The 22,120-nt window shown below is 33.2% G+C and overlaps 3 protein-coding genes across 4 annotated transcripts; 1 reads left to right on the plus strand and 2 right to left on the minus strand.

Moving 5' to 3' along the window:
• The first annotated feature begins 213 nt into the window (after positions 1-213).
• LOC137832745 (probable glycosyltransferase At5g03795) lies at positions 214-3,835 on the plus strand. Its single transcript, XM_068641071.1, has 6 exons — positions 214-448; positions 547-816; positions 1,710-1,999; positions 2,126-2,358; positions 3,137-3,294; positions 3,568-3,835. The coding sequence occupies exons 1-6, from the start codon at positions 254-256 to the stop codon at positions 3,667-3,669; spliced, it is 1,248 nt and encodes a 415-aa protein (XP_068497172.1). The 5' UTR covers positions 214-253; the 3' UTR covers positions 3,670-3,835.
• A 1,941-nt stretch (positions 3,836-5,776) lies between these two features.
• On the minus strand, positions 5,777-10,769 carry LOC137832746 (KH domain-containing protein HEN4-like). Its single transcript, XM_068641072.1, has 7 exons — positions 9,919-10,769; positions 8,994-9,470; positions 8,606-8,881; positions 7,687-8,133; positions 7,519-7,601; positions 6,683-6,791; positions 5,777-6,211 (listed from the first exon to the last, which is right to left on the minus strand). Exons 1-7 carry the CDS (start codon positions 10,510-10,512, stop codon positions 6,074-6,076), a joined length of 2,124 nt encoding a protein of 707 aa, XP_068497173.1. The 5' UTR covers positions 10,513-10,769; the 3' UTR covers positions 5,777-6,073.
• Positions 10,770-13,071: 2,302 nt separating this feature from the next.
• LOC137832748 (protein EXECUTER 1, chloroplastic-like) lies at positions 13,072-20,547 on the minus strand. Of its 2 annotated transcripts, none has more exons than XM_068641073.1 (12): positions 20,112-20,547; positions 19,621-19,737; positions 19,465-19,530; positions 18,563-18,669; positions 17,255-17,336; positions 15,677-16,342; positions 15,403-15,526; positions 15,118-15,287; positions 13,999-14,073; positions 13,754-13,846; positions 13,478-13,635; positions 13,072-13,377 (listed from the first exon to the last, which is right to left on the minus strand). In XM_068641073.1, the coding sequence occupies exons 1-11, from the start codon at positions 20,403-20,405 to the stop codon at positions 13,540-13,542; spliced, it is 1,890 nt and encodes a 629-aa protein (XP_068497174.1). In that variant the 5' UTR covers positions 20,406-20,547; the 3' UTR covers positions 13,072-13,377; positions 13,478-13,539. The 2 variants fall into 2 exon arrangements, with proteins under 2 accessions (XP_068497174.1, XP_068497175.1); XM_068641074.1 differs by lacking the exon at positions 20,112-20,547 and adding an exon at positions 18,761-18,860 and having other exon boundaries at positions 19,621-19,736.
• Positions 20,548-22,120: the final 1,573 nt, after the last annotated feature.

Raw genomic sequence — 22,120 nt, forward strand, 5'->3', positions numbered from 1 at the left:
TGTGTAATTAAGAACTTTTTAATATATTTTAGATATTTTTTTAAAATTTAAATATTTTAAAATGTCACTTTTGTCCTCTCACGTCATGGAAGAAATTATCATTTCATCTGAAATAGTGTAATTGGGCTCATTCTTAGTAGTTTACTGTTTTTGAAAATTAGTTTCATAAAATAAATTATAAAACTATAATAAAACTCAATTTAATAAGGCACCTTTTGTTCACAGGAAGAAGATCGTTCGTTTTCCCGCCACAATGTCACCTTCACGAGAAAAATCAATTTCGGTCGCAAACCTTCCGGCGGTCAGGAACCGCCCCCGTGGCCCTCGCGGCTCTTGCGGCTCTTGCGGCAGCGTAAACCTCGCCACCACCGCGTGCATTGTCGTCAACGTCATCTATATGCTTTTGCTCTTCGTCTGCTCCAAGCAACTACACTCTCCCCTCCGCAAGGTTCCTTTCGAATCCGTGTGCTCATTTTTTCTCTCCTTCCAAATCCAATCTTACGCTCACACCGTTTTGTTTCATCGAATTTCGATTCCTATGCGCAGCGTGCGTTCTTGTTCGATTCCAGCGTGTTCCACTTTCCGGAGGAAGCTTTCCGCTTAGACTACGAGCAGATGGAGGAGGAGTTCAAGGTGTTCGTGTATCCCGACGGAGATCCTGAAACGTATTTTCACACGCCAAGGAAACTCACTGGAAAATACGCCAGCGAAGGATACTTCTTCAAGAACATCAGAGAGAGCCGATTCGTCACCGACGATCCGCGTCGAGCTCACCTCTTTTTCCTTCCTATTTCTTGCCACAAAATGCGAGGCAGAGTATGTCCTTTTTTTTTTTCGATTTGGCATTCGTTGAATCAATTATTCGAAGCCAATTTGTGAATGAATTCACCAGGTGTTTTTCGAGCGTGATTTCTTTATTCAACCATATTTACCGGATTGTGTAATAATGTAACTAAATTCTTGCCGTATTGCAGTTAATAGCTTAATAAGATAAATTTCACAATTAGATTCGATCTGTTCTGAAATGAATATACCACTAATTTTGAATTCGAAACTTCAGCCTCACTGTAAGTAGTTAGTGATGAAACTATTTAAGTAATCTTGAAGTATTTTGAATATTCATCACCTCAGTTCCTAAATGTATGAATTTAAGTAAAATTTAGGAATTAGTTTTGAATTATTTTTTAATATAGGAGAATTACCTAACATGTATTTTTAACTCTTCTAAGATTACTTACTTTCATCGAGGAGAGAGGATAATATGAATAAAATGGTGTTTTAGTGGTTCTCAAATGGTGTAACCATTCAACAATCCTGTTTAGTTTTACTTTTTAGTTACATCATATATAAGTTTATATCATTTTAAGAGAACTATGAAGAAGTTCAAAACTATCTTGTGTTCGCAGTTGTGACCAATCTTTATATAACACATTTAAGTTTTTTAATTTTGATAAATAATAAACAACACTTAATTGAGTAGCATATAGAGATTAATAAGGATATAATGGTCCCGATACCTAATAATTTCTTCATTACAAGTTAATTTTTGCTTGAAATTTAAATTCTTCATAAATCACTAATAGATTCTCGAATAGTATTACTGCCTGGGATATTTTTGTGCCTATGACATTCAAGTATTATATGGTCGTGGTGGCAGTTGCCTATCCTAGTTTCTGATGTGAGTTGTAATACACAAATGAATTATGCAGGGGTTGACTAACGAGGATATGATAGATGAAGTAAAGAAGTATGTGGAGTACGTAAAGTTTAAGTACCCTTACTGGAACAGAACCTTGGGTGCTGATCATTTTTTTGTGACTTGCCACGATATCGGAGTGAAGGCTACTAAAGGAGTTCCACATCTGATGAAAAATTCTATTAGAGTGGTTTGTTCATCACGTTATGACGACGATGATTACATTCCACACAAGGATGTTACCCTACCTCAAGTGCAGCTACCATTTTTTCACCCTCCAGGAGGGAATGATTTCAAGAATAGGTAGCTTCACATTTTATTTTCTTTTATTCTAAATCAATCCAACATAATTAGTATCTGAACAAAAACTTGTGTTCTTTCACCCACCAGAAACAGAAATTTCATTTCGTGTTAATGGAAATATTGCAGGAACACGCTCGCTTTCTGGGCTGGTCGTTCTGATTCAAGATTGAAAGATGATCTAACAGCTATGTGGGACAATGATACAGAACTAGACATCCAGAACAACAGAATTGATTTTCGAGCGACTGGACATTTGGTATTCATGGAGAGACTTTATAAATCCAAGTTTTGTTTGTGCCCTCATGGGCCTATCGGCAGCAGTCGTATCACAGACTCAATCCACTTTGGGTGTGTACCAGGTAAACCATATCTGGCAGCTGAAAATCGCAACTTCTTGTGCTCAATTTTTTGTTAGTTACCTCCACGTTTTATCAACCTATCTATATCTCTTCTGCAAGGCACATGGATGTGATCTTTTGCATCCAGAAAACCATTCTAGCTCTTGGAAAGAGTCTCCAGACTCCAATAGGGAGTAACCTGTTGTATTACTTGCTACCCAACGGATTTTGCTCTCGAGAACATACTTTTGGTCATTTGAAACATAGAATAATACTCTAAGTTACTAATCAACTTAGCCCCATTCCCACTCTTGGTGTTGAAAGATGTGAGGATATATTCTTTTATCAGATTTCATTTGCTTCACTTAACCGGGAATGTGAAGCTAAAATTAACAAAGAAAAAATTTGTTAAGGTATTCAAGGAAAAATTAATAAAGAAAAAAATTGTTAAGGTGAAGAGATCCCTTCTCTAGAGCACCTCACGAGTTACTGAATCATGTTGGTAGCCCCCGGTATTGCATCTAATCTAAGTATCTTTTACCAACGCATATCATGTAAAGTGGTTGTGGCTGCACATTCCCTTCTATGGTAGTTAACCTGTTACCTTCTTAGTTTTCACTTCAGCCATTCCTGCAATTCATAATGGAAAAGGTTATTTAGCTTACCTCAAACTTTTGGTTTTACTCCACATATAAGCTATGCCATTAGTTGCCATGAATAAAAAATATGCTGTTAACCATCTCCCTTGTTTGTCTTGAAATAATGTTCCCTAATGGAAGCCTTGTCGGTCTCTCTACAGTTATCATGTCAAACTATTATGACTTGCCTTTTAATGATGTCCTGGATTGGAGGAAATTCTCTGTTATACTGAAGGAGACTGACGTCTATCTGCTCAAAGATATTCTCAGAAGCATATCTGAGAAACATTTCATGATATTGAATCAGAACTTAGTAAAGGTACTATGAATATAAAGTTCAGTTTATCAACTTATAAATATTATGCTATTTGATGAGAAATTGTGAGGGTAGGATAGTAGTAAAAGAACTGATGTTGCTTATCGTAGTATAAGAAGTTGGAAGTTTGACATCTACTTACTTTTCAGTTATATCATCCTTCCATATTTCTAAATCAAAGAAAGGAAATGAAACATTCAGTATTTCTCTTCAGGAGATGATAACTTCTATTTTTCCTATCTCTCTCTCTTTTAATTCGCTGCTTTTGTTGTTCAGATCCAAAAGCATTTCAACTGGAATACACCTCCTGTCAGACTAGATGCGTTTCATATGGTCATGTATGAACTCTGGCGACGCCGCCATCTGATTAGGTACTGATTTTTTTCAATGAACTGACGCAGTATTATAGAAAGCAAGGAATTGTTTCTGTACGTAAATGTGATTCACCACTCCTGACCCCACGTTGGAAAATCTGCAAAACAATTCTAACCACAAAAATATTTTTGTTTGCACGAGAATTTCTCTGTATAAAATACATGAAGTAACAGAGCCCCTATTAGCAGAATAAATGTTTAGGTCTAAACGAAACTCCAAAACAATGGAAGAAATAAAAGTTATTCGCAAAAGATGTTGGTGCATATACTAAAAGATTGTTTAGGTCTGCATGAAACATAAGAGTACCTTTAGCAGGAGTACTCCAAGACTTCACTGCAGAATTCTGTGATTTTCTTCCTCTAGTGAGATTGCTTCACTGCAACAATTGGTTTGTTTTTTACTAATCTTTTACAAAGTATGATAGTGTTTTAACATCTCCAGAAAAGAAATTTCAGACTTCAAGTTCCAATCCAAAGAAAAGCCATTGGCTAACTTCTAATCAACACTATCAGTGGGTGTTTGTTTAAGACTATTTTGGTATCAAAGAAACTTTTAATAAAATATCTGTTTCAAGAAAATAATAAATTCTCTTAAACAACCATTTCTTCTAGAATATACTAGTAAATCTAGTTCTAACACGTAAACTTTGTACTCTTAAAATCATATTTAGATAAAATTCTTAACAATTATTTATAAAAGAAGATAAAATAAATTATAAAGGTATAATGAATCAAGCTTTTGATTGACCTTAAAAAGCAATTTACGCTACTCATCTAATAGAAAATTAAAAAACTGCTAAAAAGAAGCTAACATGTATTGAATTTAACTATATGAGAAGTTCAATTTATTTTGTTTTATTTTTCTATTAATGGTTATAAAGGAGTATGAATGCAAGTAGCTATATGTTTATGAAGAGAGATAAAAAGTGGGAAAGGATCAAATTACACTTTTCTTACTTCTACTAAATGTTACACTATTCAATATTATTTCAATTAGGTAATGTATTTCAAATACTCACTATTAGATTGAGAATTCTTTTTACATAGTAAAAAAATTATATCAATATAAAATTATATAGTGTTTCATTTATGTAGAATAAAATCAACGTAATATATATTTTTAAAATATAATTCATTAGATCACTTTGTTATTGTTATTCAATTTTAATAAAATTTGACATATATGGTTATATAATTATTAAGTCAATTAAATAAATCCTTATATATATGGTCAAGTTATTTCTAATAAAGCACGTATGTTATCTTCTCATAATCGTTTTCATTCTAGTTTCTTTTAATAACATTAATATTTGGTATTATATAGCCTCCTTATGGGGCTTTTTAGAAGCAACAATCTTCTAAGATATTGATGTCAAAATCAATTTTGTTCAACCAAGAGGATCAAATTTGATGGTTATTACGATCGTTGGGTGATGTACATGGAGAATTTCCTTTGCTCATAGCAATATTAGAATGTGATAGAAAATGTAATTTTGTAGTATTAGATGGTTTTGTTCTAGAGACAATCATCAATAGAGACACATAAAAAATATTTGGGATTGTATACGACAAAAATATCAAGATACATTACAAGTGAAACATGTTCATTTGCAAGCATTACGAAAGGAGTCTAAAGTTCTCCATATGAATGAAGAAAAAAGAAAAACTTGTGAATGAGTACTTTGGTCCTACTTTTGTTATTGTTAACAAAACGAAAGCTGGTCCAAATTTGTGTCAGACCATCTGGTCCGTGACAATCATGGTGATTACTGAATCACCCTTCACTCTATGGTAGTCCTACAGAATTGCCCATGATTTGACATTAAATCTCTATGAAGTTTTAATTTAGCAGGTCGAAGATTCTTCGGCAATCCTGGTGTATAAAATAGGCATTGTTGAAAAATGTTAATTTGTAACAAGTTCAAGAATTTAATAAATTTAAACTTGAAGAAAAGTGTCAGTATATCTAAATACTGTATCTTAGTTCAGCTTCTAAGATTCATTTCCCTATTTCCTTTGTCCAGGAGTCATCATAATTTATTTTCCTAATTAACTAAATTTATAATCAGCATAAAAAACCATACACATCAATATAGTACAATACATCATAATTAATATCAATTCAGTTTTCTATTCTTAAAACGGAGAATATTGATCCGGAGTTTCTTTAAAATATCCGATCTAAACTGTATGAGGAGTTGAAAGAAGACATTCATCTGATATAATCAGATGAAATCTTAAATGAAACTGTTGCTTTGGTATGCACTAAAGAATCAAGTTAATTGATTGATGTTAAATAGTTATATACTACACTACACTAACGTCACTAACTAAAGATAGTGACTGTTGTTGAGATTGAAAAAAACATACAAGGCTGGATATTACATGATTTGACATGTCCTGTCCTGTCATGATGAGCCACTAAGAATAAATGCTTGGAGAAGGCTCTGTGCTGCTTTGGTTTCATCAGGTGAACCAGATATGACAATAGTCCTGTCTCTTGTTCCAGGACGAGGTTCATGGACAACAACCTTCGCACCCGATATCTGATATGGACAATAAAAATAAATAAATTAACTTCATATGACCGAGCAAAATAAGAAAAAGGATTCACAATATTAATGATAAAAATATTAATACATAAAAAACAAAATACTGCTCTATTTTGAATTCTGTTATTTAAATTGCAAATGGATTAGAAAGCTATTGAATCACATCAGTTATTGAAAATGTAAGAAAAATGAACTGTTTTATTATCTATTATAAAATTGTCATTCCATCAACCCTTCACTCAGTCCATTGGTGAAAAATATCAAGAGACCAAGTTGATAATGATGAAAGAAGAACTACATGACTTTCGAAAATGACAGACTGAAACAGACATTTCCATAACAGATATACTTAGAAATCAAATCAAATTTGGGTCAAAATGCAAGTTCATAAGGATAACATGGCATGTGGGGGTGAACAAGTTAACAAAAGAATGAAGGTATTTAAGCTTATTCAAGTTTATGTACCTGTCTCAGACGAGCCAAATTGCTACCATTTTCCCCATATACATAATCAATAGTATCATCAGGAACAACAATTTCTACTGTCGTATTAGTCACGATGGCAGATTTACCGCTGCAGAACACAAAAAGAACAATAAGAACTTACAGTTGTGGCATCTATTTTATATGTTCAGCTGACTATTTCCTTCACTTTTTGATGGCCACAACCTTACCCCAAGCAAGGATTTCAAATAAGAGCAAATGAGCAGTGTCACAAATGGTATATACATGTCAAGTATAAAGGTTTGTCTTGTCCCCAGACTCAGAACATCAATCAAACGCTGAATGAACACAGAAGTTATGTAAAATAGAGAAAGGAAGTTTCTAACTCTAATACAGACTTATTACAGAACACCTAGTGCACGATATGGTATTTTCTATTGCATATTCAGATAATAAATTACCTGTCCTAACTTGTACCAATGTGAAAGTTATAATTAAATTATACCTAAAAAACACTCAACTTTTTAAGAAAATTATTTTCAGTTCCCATCACATACAGAGCACATATAATGCATGACACAATGTCCCTAAATATTCTTGAGTTCCAAAAAAGAAGGCACCCTCGGTACTTATTGTCTGTTAGAAAATATTATAAGACGGCAAAATTAAGCAAATTCAATGTTAAGGGAAGTTCAAGCCCATACACATGCATTACATTACACTAAAATAATTAGCACTTAATAATACTAAAACCTTAAAAATTGAGATAACAAGAAACTTTGGCGTTTGTTTCTGATCAATATATAGATTTGCTATTTGGATTAAAACAAGTCTAAATTGTTTAGTAAATCAACAACCTGACACGTTCTAAGCCTCCTCTTCGAGATGTCAATCCCCAGTTAAAATCATTAACTCCTCTTGAATTTATCCCAGGCATTGTCTGCAATCAAATTTAAATAAAAATAGTTAATAAAAATAATAACTTATTATGGAAAAACTCATAGCATAGAGAGAGAGAGAGATACCGGCGGTGTCCATAACCCTGGTGAAGAAAGACGGTCTAAATTTCTAGACCACGGTCCTGGTGAGGAAGGACGATCTAAATTTCTAGACCACGGCCCTGGTGAAGAAGGACGATCTAAATTTCTAGACCACGGCCCTGGTGAATAAGGACGATCTAAATTTCTAGTCCATAAGCCCGGGGAAGAAGGACGATCTAAACTTCTAGAAAGAGCATGATGATCAATGCCATGAGCAAAAGTATGTCTACTCAGACTATGAGAAGTGGCTGCAGGTAGTTGGCTTCCAAGAGGAACAACATCCTGCAGTCTCCCATAGGGGCTGCTATCAACTCGTAGAGTAGAAAGGCTCCTTGCTCCAGCACTATACTGAGTGCTGGCAAAAAGATTATCTCGCAGTCTACCAGTTGCATTATATAATGCATCTTGCACACTTGAAAAGTCTCCTGATATCTGAGGGAAGAAGAGGATATAGATGGTATAACTAATAAACACCAAAACATCATTATCATGACTACTTAAACAAACATGGCAAAATACACATCTTAGGTGTTTTAGGAAAACATATAAATGCTTTGGGAAACAAGATTGATCTCTGGTCAATTCTAAACAGTGCAAGGAAAAACTACAGAGAAACACTTAAGGATGATAAATATTTCAGAATGAATGAGGAAAGAGCAGATACATATAATTTAAAATATTTAAATATCACATAATTAAGGTTGTAGAGTTTTGTCCAAAAAGGTGACTATCATCACAAAATACCCGATGAAGGATGCGGAATTTTATTTTAGTTTGAGGGGTAACAATTTATTGGTGATGCCAGATACACAGAATCACATTCATAAAAAAAAATTAAAAATAGAAAGTCTTCTTCAGCATATTTTAATCCTAAAATGAAATAAACAAAGTCTAATCTCCAAACCTGTACAACTTGATCGTTATCTGATGCACATTTTGGCACCTGATCAGTCCCAACTATTCTTATGCTAGCCCCAGTAACCTTCCGCATTTCTGATATTATTACTCCACCTTTTCCTATCAAACAACCAACTTGGCTTGATGGGACTACAAGCCGTGCAGTAACAAGTGACCTGTTACTTAATTCAGAGTCTAGCCCTTTCTCAAAACCAGATTCAATGGATCTGGAGTAAACAAGCACAGCAGCCTTTTGTGCTGGGGAATATCTTGACTCAGGATTCTGTATAAAATGAAGCCATGATCAATAAGTTGATTAAAACAGTAATGATAATGATACCCACACAACTGAAAGACACAAATAAGTAAAAATGGAAAGATTATAACTATCAGACCTCGGAAGCAGTAATAGTAATTATTCGATCCTCACACCCAGCTACTGAAGGACCAATACTTATTGTAGCGCCGGTCTCACTCTGAAGAGCTCTAACAATATTGCCTCCCTTCCCAATAACTCCTCCAACTCTATCATTTGAACAAAGTATTCTGAAGGTGACTTCCTGCTCAAGTGCATTTGGTTCCAGGGAGGAGACTCTATTAACTTCTGCTGGAAATGAGTGAACTCTGGTGCCATAGCTGCTAGAGCAACTGGATAAAGTAGACAGTGCAGAGCTCCTCGGCGGAAGACGATCTACAGTCTCATGTGGTACTGCAGTTAAAGTCTCACGAGGAAGTGCATCTCTGGCTTCATACTGAACCATTTCATAAGGTTTGCTTCCTGTTATCACTGTTCTATCAACAGGATAACAATCTTGAAGACGTTGGGAGACAGCAACCAGTGCCTTCTTTACAGATGACACTCTGCCTTCTATCTGTCACATACACAACCAAAAGATATTTTTTCAGCATAAGAAATTTTTTACACCATAAATAATTTGAAGCCTATTTACCTACAAAACAAGAAAAACTAATTCCACTACAATAAACTAACAACTCATATCGACCAGCTCCAGATGAAACACTCAATCCCAAAAACTTGAATGAACACTAAAATCTTTATCCTGAAATCTTAAACGAACACTAAACACTTCACCCTGAAAACCCGATTCTTACCAAAAACAGAAAAACTAATCCACTAAAATAAACTAACAAACCATATCTAGCAGCTCCTGAAACGCTTAATCCTAAAAACTGAAATGAATGCTGAACAACAAAGCAACAGAATAAACAATAGCAGTAGAAATCGAAGGCCTCAGAGGTGTTAACCTAAAAGTTCAGGTGACAAATGCAAACGTGAAGAAGAACAAGAAGCAGCAATACCTCAATGATTTCATCCGAAGAGGAGGCACAAAGCGGCAAATCATCAGTTAAAACCCTAATTTTACATCCAGTGTTCTTTTTTATCCTCTCCACCACTCTCCCGCCCTTGCCGATGACGGAACCGGCTTGCGCCGCGTCCGCCACAAGCCGGCAAGACATTAGCATGTCGCCGACCTCGACGCCCTCCGACTCCGCTGCCACATCGAGGATCCTATCGAACACCATCAGCAGCGCTTCTTGCGCCTTCGAAACCTCAACAGCCTCGTCATTTCTCAGCATAACCTTGCCGCTGAGGGCGGCGTCGGCAATGACCAGGATGATACGGTCCGGCGACTCTGGCGACGCGTCCTCGATTCGGATCTTGGCCCCGGTGGATATCTGGAGCTTTTTAATAACGGAGCCGGACTTGCCGATGACCCCGCCGATTCGGGAGGCGTTGCAGAGAAGGCGGAAAGCCGCGTGGCCGGGCGGCACGGCGAGCGGCGGCGGCGGAGGCCTGGACGACCTGGGGCGCTTGGAATGTCCCTTCGAAGGAAACGGGTGTGGGTCGGGTGCGGAACGCTTAGCTGGCGGAGAATGAAAGGTGCTTCCCATAGTTGTCTTCTTCCTCTCTTTCAATGATAAATTCAAAATTTCGCCAAACTTTGGAAAGTGAGAGTTGCAGAAAGAGGAAGCAGAAGAGAGTGCTATGAACTCTGACGCTAAAATGCGCAGAGGGAGAAACGCCGGTGCGCACTGCGCCTAGGGTTTCTCAACGCGCGGAAACAGAGAGTATGCTTTGCCACTTTTTTTGTTATATATAATAACATATATATCTCAGCATTCGTGTGTGAAGACGACGTTGACCACTTGAACCCGTGGCGTCACCACCAAAACCTTATATCTATTCAATTTTACTAAATATCTTATTTCTCGTATTTTATTAATAATTAATATTTTTTATTAAATTAAATATATTTTTAATATATTATTTTCAAACTAAAATTATTTTCTTCCTTAATTTAAATTATAAAATAATTCTATAATAAAATTATTAAAATGAATTTTTGTTATTTTTGTCTGGTAGTGCTACACTAAAAAGTAAAGTCGAGATTAATGACACTTTAAATACACATTCTTCCATTAATCTATCAAATTGTTTAAAAAGGACAAACTCAACTTTTAAGCTGAGAATATTTCAAATGCAGTGATTCACCTTGACCATGCTATTTTTTGAATTTAAAGTTGAAATAATTTTTATTTTTTTAATACAAATATTTGCAATCTAAATTATATTATAATATTAATGTGTTGGTGTATATATTTTGGGAATGAATTTACTTAAAATTATTACTTTTGAGTTGAGATTATATTAGATCAATAAGTAATGTTTAAAGTTTTGTAATAGTTGTTTTCTAGTAGAGTAGAAAGACTTGTATAAATATAATCGTTATTATGGATACATGTTAAATTGAAACTAGTAAAAGGCCACTTATTAAGAAAAACAGTGATTACTTAAGGTATGTGTTTGTATTAAGACGTGAAACTCAAGCTACCCTTATTATGCAATAATGAAAAAACAAAAATTTTATAGGAATTAGATCATCATAAATAACCGTGAATAGTGAAATTAATTTAAATAATGTAAAGAAGGTGACAATCAACAGGAAAAAACATTTCAAGACAAAATGATCTAGAAAACAATAGATGTCCTGTTTTTAATATCATTGATTTGATTGAGGTGAAAAGATTTTCATGTTATACTAATGTCTAGTGGTTTTGTTTGGATTGGGGAGAGAAAAGTTGAGGGTGTGGGAGAGTGTGAGAAGAAAGTGTGAAAAAAATGAGTATGTTTGGATCATGGTATGTTAGAGTAGATACGTGTGTGATGTGATGATTTCAAGAGTATTTTAAATTATTTTGAATAGTGTAAATTGTAAGATTACAAATTTATCCTTATATATAAAAAAATTATTAATTTTGTGCATATTTTAGTTAATTAAAATAATTTAAAGTTTTATTTATAAATAAAAGAAAACAAATGTAAAATTCAAAGAAATAATTAAATATAAGTATAATTTTATTATTTTTCATTTTATTAATTTAAATTAATTTTGTTACTTAAGTTAATTTATTTAGATAATTTTAATATTATTTATGATATTTAAATTATGTTATATTATATATATTTATAAAATTATTATTAATATTATTATATAAGAAAGTAAGGACATCATGGTCATTTCACTTTCTTTTCTGTTCCATCACGAAAAGATCATAAATACCTTCAACTTTCCATTTACTCTCATCCTCAACTTCTCCCTCTCATAGAAGTAAAGAAGGGTGACACCCTCACCCTCACCCTCACCCCTAAAAGCAAATGCAGACTTAAACACAAGTTTCGCTAAGGAACTTTATTTTAAAAGAAATTAATTTGTATAAGTTTGGGTGGAATAAGATAACTATTACTAGGAATTATAGAGGCATGAAGGTTCGAATGGCTAGAATTAGTTGTACTAACATAATTTAGCTAACCTGGTACACGGTGACAAAACAAATTGAATTAAAGCTCATGTTTGGAGTTATAGAGGAGCTCTTAGTTGATAAAAAGAAAGCCTTAAAAAGTAAGTATTTATTTTTAAAAAAAATAATTATAGTTTTACTTAAAATAACCCTTTACCATTCATATTAGGATTTTGTTGGTGAATTGACACTGAATTGTAAACAATGATAGTTCTCATAACTTAGAATTTACCAATACACTAAGAATTTACCAATACTTTCAACCTGTCAACCAAATCTTGAACTATTATTAAAAGTAAAAACGGTGACAATGGAGGTTTAATTAATTGGGGAGATAACACAGTGTAATGAGGCAATAATGGTGTTTCCACTAACACACAGAAGATGAGAGATTGAGAGACTATTCTGTGCCCAAAAAGTACATTATATTATTGGTGATCTATCATTATATTTCTCTTCTAATATAAATGCTAGTGTTTACAAGTTCATAACCAAGAGAAAACAGAAGAAAAGGAATGGATAATTCAAAGACAAGACGTAACGCAAACGAGGTCTTCATTCCCTCTTCTTGTTTACCATGGAGACACCCTAGTTTAAGGAAAGGAAAAGAAAACTCTACTGTCTATGCCAAGAGGTCGAAAGGCCATGAGATAAATAAAATTAGAATGATATAATTAAATAAGATAACACTGTATTAAAGTATAATAAATAAGCTCAAAAATACGAAAAATATAATTAATAACTGTAAACTGTAAAAAATAAAAGTTCAATCATTAAGTTCATCTAAAAAACAAAAACCATTGTGCTAACAAAGACTGAGACGCCATCAAAATCATCAGAGAAAGGCTAGATTCAAATACTCTGTTATATATACAAGCTCCCTTTGCTCCAGCCAAGAAGATAATCGCATATAAGATCAATTTTACTCACTAACCATGCCAACAATAGAATTTCTTGCTGAGAAGGGGAAAAATAAATAAATTAATTTTCTGAGCAGAAGATTAATATAATATTTTTCTTAAAATACTTTATGAAATCTTAAACATGGAGATCTTACCTTCAAAATCTGTAGAAAGAATTTAGATATTGACATTATGTACAAGTACAGCAAAACCAACCCTATTGTTGAAGCCTCAGCGGACTCCACAATACGATATACGGACGTTTAGGGACCCAATACAGAAATCCAACAACAGGTCCTGTTTTGAGGAAGAACTGCAAATCAACAAACTACAAGTTTCAATCACATACATTTGCACGACAATGGTAAGGATGATTTCAAACCGGGTTTGAAATAGTAGGATAAAGCAACTAGACAAGTTTGAACAAGAACCTTGCCATCTAGTATCACGAGTTCACCATCAACCCATCGAGGATTCTGAAATCCTGGCTCTGCAATCCTCCCTTGACCTCTATAGCGTGCAATCTGTGATGACAATGATGTCAAAATATTAGCAAAACATTATAATCATTTTTCACTCTGAACTAATAATATCAATCCAATGAAAAGAGGAGGAAAATGATAGAGAAAGCAGTGGGAACAACTTTTGGGGCACCGAGCGAAAACACACTGCTTACCAATCCAAGCTCTTTGGAAATCATTCCACTGGGAGGAAGCCGATGCCTCTCTCCAACTTTTGCTCGAAATGCTACCTAAGAAGATAAAGGAACATGACACTTTGACAAAAGTAGCTCAAAAAAGTGAATGCAGATTAAAACAGCAACAAAGAAATGATTTAGCTTATATTAAAGCTTGGGTCAATACAACATTGATTAGTTAATTCCCAGAGGAAAAGCTGCTAAAAGAATGCATTGAATACTTTCTCTTAACGATCAACCTAGTAACAAGCTTGATTCTGGTGCTTACATAACCAAACAAAATACACTGAATATCTTCCCACAAAAAAGAGTTTGCACTAACTGAAAGCAATATTTTTTAGTTAACATATAGTAGTGGCCTGTTTGTCTATTTTTAACCTAAGTCGTCAATCACCATGCAACTGAGTGAAAATGCAAAAGTATCAAAATTTAAAAATCTTGACCGTGCGATGAAACTCAAGTTTTGTGTTCATAATTCTACTTTTAAGTATCTAATTATCTAAATAAACTTATCAATTGAAAAATGTTTAATAATATTAAAATTAAGTATGCAACTTTTTATTTGAATAGTTTTTATTTGTAATTACTAGTGTGAAGTGTCAAACATGTTATATGAAAGACATGTTTAAAACTTCACGGGAAATAAAGTGTGAATTAATGGAGTTTCACACTGTTGTTTCAGTGTTCAGAGTCAGACTAGCACAGTCTTTTTTATCTGAAAATTACAAGGAAAGAAGTGAAAGTGTTCCCTAAACCATGAATTCAGTTTTTCTTAATTCACAATTTCATATTCCTTAGTTCACGAATTTGCACAAATCAATATTAAACATGTCAATTTGCGGGATAGAGGTTAATGCATCGTCCTACTTACAAGATAAAATACATCAAATTGCAATTTCTTCAAAAACAATTTAACAAATGACAGCAAGACTTGCTGCTCTTCTCCGACTCAGATACAAGATTCCTTTTTCCAAACAAAATAGGGAAGTGGGGTCTAAGATTGCTACAAAGAAACCAATATAACAAAATAGTAAAGGATAGAAGCAAAACATATTTTGCATTGTTTATTCAATCAATCCAATAAATTTAGAGTATTACCTGGCCAGCTGGTACAAAAGGATCCCCAGTCAGTTTCAAGGCTTCCACATACTGATAAAATTTAAGATCGGAAGACTCCTTTTTCCCACCATCTTCTTGCCAATAGCCATATCTACATCTCAGTTGAATTACTTCAGTTGAGTAAGGGCCATGTGCACTAATGTATAGACCTGATGAAAATGAAAATATTTAATATTCAGTATACACTCAGATTAAAATTTTACAGTGAGCAAGCTATCTCAGCACCTAAAAAATAATAGATTAACAAGTTATCTAAAATATCACCATTCAAAGGATCTAAAGAAGTTGGTATTTCAATGCGACTGAACATAGTTGACTCAGACAATCGTTCATGGTTACGATCCCGGTTAAGATTAAATCTTACTAATTCTTCCACATTTTTAAGCACCTGAAAGATTGAAGCAAAACATGATGACATAAGCAACTTTTCAGACAGACTCAACAAAGGCGGCAAACTTTGTAAAAACTATAATTTACAGGTTTATATTTCACTCAGAATAAGATCATATCAATTACCAAATAATAAACACTGACCTACCTTTGAGGGTACTTTCCCCTTTCCAATGAACCTGGCAAAATTAAATATATCACTATCAACAATACTATGTTCGCCTTGAATCTTTGTTGGTTTATCTGGTGAAGGTTTCTCTTTGCCATGACCAACCTGTTGATTGAATAATTTTGGTATGGTAAACAAAAATGAATCTTGTCCAGATGTCTCCAGCTTTGCAGGAACTCGAAGCACATCTCTAGTAGTCAAACTGCTGGAAGGTTTCTGAACAAGACCACCAATGACAGCTTTGTTGACTGCGATTTCATTTTGTTCTGCATGTTGAAAAGCTTCCAGACTAGAATTTAATTCATTCTCATCATCAATTTCAGACTCAACATCTTTCAGTTCCAGAGTTTCTGTCTCATTGTCCTTGTTAGAATATTCATCTGCATCTTCATCTTCATTCCCTTCTTCCTCAGTTACCTCCTCAATAACCTTAGATACTATATCCTTGTCCACTTTGTCCGGAGTTGTGAGCTTCAAAACCTTCATCTCTACATCAACAACCTCCGGATCTTCAGGAGTCCCAACAAATTGCTCACTTTTATCTTCAGGTGACTCCACAGAACTCAATCTATCAGCAGCATCCAATGCTTTAGTGGATTTCTTTGGGGTACTATCGGAACCTCCTCTCTGATTTAAGTACACAGCCTGAAAATCATAAGAATGAATAAGATCAAAGGTACTATTGAGTTAGCAACAAACTGCAAATGAAATCCAAATCAAACCATGGATTGGTTTAGGCAATGCTTAAATAGATGACTTGTCACTTGGTTAGGTTTCTAAAAATTGTAAACCGTGAAGCATGGTTTAGTCAAATTTTGATCCTCAAACAAATCAAGCTAGAACATGGCCACAACTAGAAATATAAGTTGGCCTAAGTTGTTACCATTAAGTTTAACCACCAGAAAACTCCAACATATGTGTGTAACCCACTCTTAATTTCCATGAAAAAAATAAATAATTTTGATGATGACATTTGTGATTTGAAAATTAAGAGTCAAGCAATATGAACTTCCAAATGAAGTAGCATGCTTGTTTATCCTAAGTCGGTATATTTTCCAACTAAAAACCAATGCAAAAGATAATCATTTCCATCAATATTCTAAATCCAACTCAGTATTAATAATACAAACTGGTTGCTATTCTAGACTGTTATTAATTTATAGAAAATACAAATATTTGTGTAAAAGATTTCATGATAACAATTCAGATTGTACGGACTGTGAAGTGAACAAAGTTTTTGGATCATAAGCAATATGTTTCATTGTTGCATACAATCCCTGATTCCTCTACCATTATGCTTATGATAAAAAAATTTACCAGCAAAATTATTGAAAGAAACTTGTATAACAGTCTACAGAAGATCATCTTAAGCACACTCATCCATACTCAGCTAGAAAAACGTTCAATGAACAACAACAATCCATTTTGAGTGCAATTAGTTTTTTATAATAAAATAAGGTAATTGAACTCAAATTAAGAGACGAATGCCAATTTCTTATGCTATGATGATTCCAGCAAAAATACTAAAAAATTAAGGGATTAGTTTAGAAGAGATACCTGTGACTTAAATTCACCATTCTTATTCTTTATAAGAAAAATTTCAAATAGAGGGACACCAGAAGCAGAAGTAGCAAGTTGCCTGAAAAATTACAGTGAAGGGTCAACACCATGACCACCTAAACTGTCTCAAATTATGTAAAGAAAAATGCACTTAAAAAACATAATAGAACTTCTACGGTGATAGAAGAGGTGGTTACCAAAAAAATACTTGGTAAACGTATCTCTAGATTGGGAACAATTAATCTCTCAAATGGTTAACTACATTCAAGAGAGGTTGGTGATAATCACTTATTGACATAACTAATTAAATATTGTATCAAAGTTAGAATATTTTACTAAGATTTCCCTCTTTAAAAATTTGCCATAGTAAATTAACACAATAAGATATGGACAAGGAGCACACGAGGCAATCAGAGCATGAACTTATGGAACATGAAATTCTTAAAACTATTATATCTCTATTATGTAGAAGATTGTTGCCTACCTTTAAAGTATTTCATTCAATCATTGATAACTTTCTCAACCTAGTTCAAAGGGTCACCATTATGACTAGGGATGACAAAAGAAAACGGCACCCGCAGATGCTCACAAGTAAAGATGCTACAGATTAGATTTGGATAGTTTAACGGGTATTTGCAGGCAAAGTAAATGAATTACTTCTTTAGTCATTAACAGGCAGGGCTCATTGTAACGTATATGTGTCGTGGTTGCCCACAAATTACTTAGATACCCCCAATTATATAAAGTACTTGCCCTACAATTGTTTCAAAAACCGAAAGACATACTTTAAAGATACCCCAATATATGATTTGAGTGGTTAAAGGTGATGAAGAAGGAAGTGTGAGGTTAAACCCATTGTCATCAAGTTGATCAAAGATCAGCAACAAATGACAAAATAGATTATAAATTTACCCACATTACTACAGAGGCACAAATCCATAAAGAGGAAGTTGAAGTCAAATTCAAATCAACTTAACAACTATTCACTGATTGGGATAAACCAAAGTTATACAAGAAGGCTTCTTACAAAGTGAATTTAGACATAACTTAATTGTACAAAACTGATTTGTAATATAAGGTTTAAAATCAGTATATAATTTGATGTAAGATCTCCAACCGTATTAAAATTAAAATTTAACATACACATCTAAATTCTAAGGTAGCAGAACTCTTCTGATTCCTGAATACTTTTCAAAAATTCATATAATTTATTCCTCAATAATTACAGTGCTATAGTGGTAGCACCTCTTTCTCCAAAATTAATTTTTGCCCTTTCATGAAAGAACCAAAAGAAATAGAAAATACCTAGGACTATAACTCGTTGCCACGTATCTTCCATGCTCTGGAGTTATGCGAATAATTACACCATGTGGATCAATAGTGTCTTTCGACATTCCAGCCCACCAACCCACCTGCAAGAGCCAGAACATAATGACGTCAAAGTATATCATCACTGGTGAGGTCCCAAGTCTTGAAGGGAATAAAGTGAAGTGTAGTTCAGACCATTAAGGAATGCAATGAGAGACTGAAGCCTCTCCTATATTTTCCAACACTTTTCCCTTTCCATCTCCTCTCCCCCACAGGAAGCCGAAAAGGAGTCCAACTAGCAGTAGGGAAACCCACATCAAGTCCCAATCAGTATGGAACATAGGTATTCACTAAAAAATTGGAGAGTTTTGGATGATTGAAAAAAGAGATTAGCAGGATGTGCGATTTTCAAATCCACTATATCAGGCTACCAAAAAGTAAGGTAGAGGGGAGATGTACAATGGTTATTCCCATTTCAGTTTATTGCTTAAAATATCCCAAACAATAGGTTTCAAACCTTTTTCTACACCATTGTATCAATTCAAACATAACCAATAGGTGAAAATCACATGTTAAAAAATAAGAGCACTTAATAGGCAGGTAAAGAAAACGCAAAGTGCCATACCAAGCATTATTCCATCCTACAAAAATCTAGTATACGGTCCACCTTCTTAGATTTAACTGAACTATAACAGTTCAAATCAAATCACGAGTATGAACTATAAATAAAACAGTAAGGAGAGTATCACCTTGATAGCGCATACAATTTTCCAACCTATGTGATAGTAAGTTAAGTATAGCTACAATTATTACAGACTCTAGGATCACCCTTTGGCGTTGCATGTCAGATTCCTTTCCATAAAAAAAAATACAAAGATATTCTTGCAATGAGAACTCACAAGTCCGGTGCCAGCTTCATCTCTTAAGAAAGCTGCATCACTGTACCGCTCTTCCTCTACGGCCCTCTGAAATATTCGGAAGCAAAATAAAGAAAGTCCGATGGAATGCAAAGAGAAAGCAGAAAAAAGAAAGACAATTGGACTGAAAATTGATACATTTAGATTTGATATGACCGTTCCAACAGTGTCATCCTTAGCTACAGCTGCAATGGCCACCTTAAGCGTAGCCGCATCATCATAATCCTCCAACTTCACAGCATTACCAATGCGAGACTGTTTCGTTGAGCACAAAAACAATTCATAGTTATACAGAATTTATAAATAAATATATATAATAAAGATTAAGTGTGAAATTAAATGATATAAAAAATATTAAAATAATAGTATTAGAAGTTGAAATGTAATTCTAAAAACAAAATAGATTGTCAATTTATCATTATTTGCTAAACTGGTGTCATAATTTAAAGAAACTTCAAATAAGTCCTTGAAATTTGTCACTATTTCAGATACTTCTCTTTTAATCTCTAAACATGCGCTAATATTTGACAAATTACACCTTTTAGAGACTTATTTTATTTTATTAATCAAAACAGCCTTTTACCGGAAAATTCACAGCAACATTTGTACTTGGCAGAATAGCGATATACCTTGAGAATGCGGAGGAGACGCTCCTGTTCCTCGACCTCGTGGAAGCGGTGGCGCCACCGTTCCCAATCCCATTCGGAGTCTTCCACGGAGGCCGAACAGCGCACAGAATTGAATCTGCTGAGGGAATCGGAGACGGCGTGAGATATGGAAGGAAGTGGAAGCGAAGGTGTGGAGAACGAGAAGAGGAAAGTGGAGCACAATTTGGAGTTTGGGAAGTTGAAGTGTTTTTTTATTGTCGTTGGAGACGACGACGACGATGTTATGGAAGCCATGGATGCATGTGTGAGTGCCATGAGTGATGAGTGTGTGAAGATGTGACGACGAGAAAATGTTGGAATGGAAACAAATAAATAAACATGAGGATGCGAAGGTCACGCTCGCTATGGCAACAAACAGTGGTTTCAGTTGTTTCAGTTCAGCACCAAGGGATAAAGTGTGACATGCTGTTACACTACTTCTTAAAACTACAAAATTTATAAAATAAAATAAGTTTTTATTTGTAACAGATTTCGTTTCTAAATTAGCCACTAAATTTAATTTTTAATGTGATTTTGATTTCTAGAATAATTTTAAATTTTTTATTGAGTTATAGTACATAAAATATTACTATTATTATTATTATTTTAAATTGTATTATTACTTTTTTTTACTATATTCACAACTTAAAACCTAAATACTTACTAGATCAAACATAAATATTTAAGATGTGCTTTTAAATATTAAAAAATCAGATTTAAAAGTCAATAATTTAATTTATATTCTTAAAATGCGTCAACCATATACGGTTAATTAATTGACTGTGTTTGTTTACATTTTCTAAAATTATGTTGAAATATTTAAATATTCTTCTTAAAATATGTTAACCGGATATAGTTAATTGACTGTTTGTTTATATTTTTCAAAATTATGCTGAAATATTTAAATATTCTTCTTAAATGCGTCAACAATATTCAGTTAATTGATTTTTTTTTACATTTTCTAAAATTATGTTGAAATATTTAAATAGTCTTCTTAAAATGCGTCAATCATATACGTTATTTGACTCTTTTGTTTACATTTTCCAAAATTATGTTGAAATATTTTTATATTTAGTTTATTTATTGGTGTAAAATTAATTTTGAGAAATTTCATATTCTATAGAAAAATTATATTGAATTATTACAATAATCAAGAAGGTCTCGAATTTTAATTTATCTTTGATATTGGTTAATAATATCGTGAGGTGATAGATATTTTTAGTTATTCGAATTTTTCTTTATCTTTTTACGTCATTCCTAATAATGTCGCGATTGTTTAAGTTATAGCTTATTATGAGGTGAGTAAGAGTAATAAAAATAATACTATTATTATTTGAAATTGTATTATTACTTTTTTTACTATATTCACAATTTAAAACTTAAATACTGACTAGATCAAACATAAATATTTAAGATATGCTTTTAAATATTAAAAAATCAGGTTTCAAAGTCAATAATTTAATTTAGTTATAAGATTTAATTTGAAAATTTATATGAAATCTTATTGTTATAGTCTTAAATTTAGTCAATAGCTATTATTATATAGTCATTTAATAAGTATTAGAATAATCCTATTTCATTCACTTTTATTTATTTATCTAGTTAAAAAAATCAAAACAGCAATAATATAATATTACGAAGTAAAGTTTTGAATGAACTACGATCAAATTTAAATATTCTTCATAAAAATGTGTCAACCGTATACGGTTAATTAACTGTTTTGTTTATATTTACCAAAATTATATTTAAATATTTGAATATTTTTCTCAAAATGCGTCAATTATATACATTTAATTGACTGTTTTGTTTATATTTCTAAAATTATGTTGAAATATTTAAATATTTTTCTTAAAATTCGTCAACCGTATTTAATTAATTGACTGTTTTGTTTACATTTTTCAAAATTATGTTGAAATATTCTTCTTGAAATGAAAACCGTTAATTGACTGTTTCGTTTACATTTTCCAAAATTATGTTGAAATATTGTTTAA

This window comes from Phaseolus vulgaris, chromosome 6 (genome assembly GCF_000499845.2).
Source record: "Phaseolus vulgaris cultivar G19833 chromosome 6, P. vulgaris v2.0, whole genome shotgun sequence".
Classification (NCBI taxonomy): domain Eukaryota; kingdom Viridiplantae; phylum Streptophyta; class Magnoliopsida; order Fabales; family Fabaceae; genus Phaseolus; species Phaseolus vulgaris.

Coding starts and splice junctions, on each gene's coding strand:
- LOC137832748 (XM_068641073.1), bottom strand. CDS start 20,405: ATGGCACTCACACATGCATCCATGGCTTCCATAACATCGTCGTCGTCG. Junction 14,074..15,117: donor CTTTTGTACCAGCTGGCCAG/GTAATACTCTAA, acceptor TTATCTTCTTAG/GTAGCATTTCGAGCAAAAGT. Junction 13,636..13,753: donor TCGTGATACTAGATGGCAAG/GTTCTTGTTCAA, acceptor GTTGATTTGCAG/TTCTTCCTCAAAACAGGACC.
- LOC137832745 (XM_068641071.1), top strand. CDS start 254: ATGTCACCTTCACGAGAAAAATCAATTTCGGTCGCAAACCTTCCGGCG. Junction 449..546: donor TACACTCTCCCCTCCGCAAG/GTTCCTTTCGAA, acceptor TCCTATGCGCAG/CGTGCGTTCTTGTTCGATTC. Junction 2,000..2,125: donor GGGAATGATTTCAAGAATAG/GTAGCTTCACAT, acceptor GAAATATTGCAG/GAACACGCTCGCTTTCTGGG.
- LOC137832746 (XM_068641072.1), bottom strand. CDS start 10,512: ATGGGAAGCACCTTTCATTCTCCGCCAGCTAAGCGTTCCGCACCCGAC. Junction 9,471..9,918: donor CTTCGGATGAAATCATTGAG/GTATTGCTGCTT, acceptor TGTATGTGACAG/ATAGAAGGCAGAGTGTCATC. Junction 7,602..7,686: donor CAGGGTTATGGACACCGCCG/GTATCTCTCTCT, acceptor ATTTGATTGCAG/ACAATGCCTGGGATAAATTC.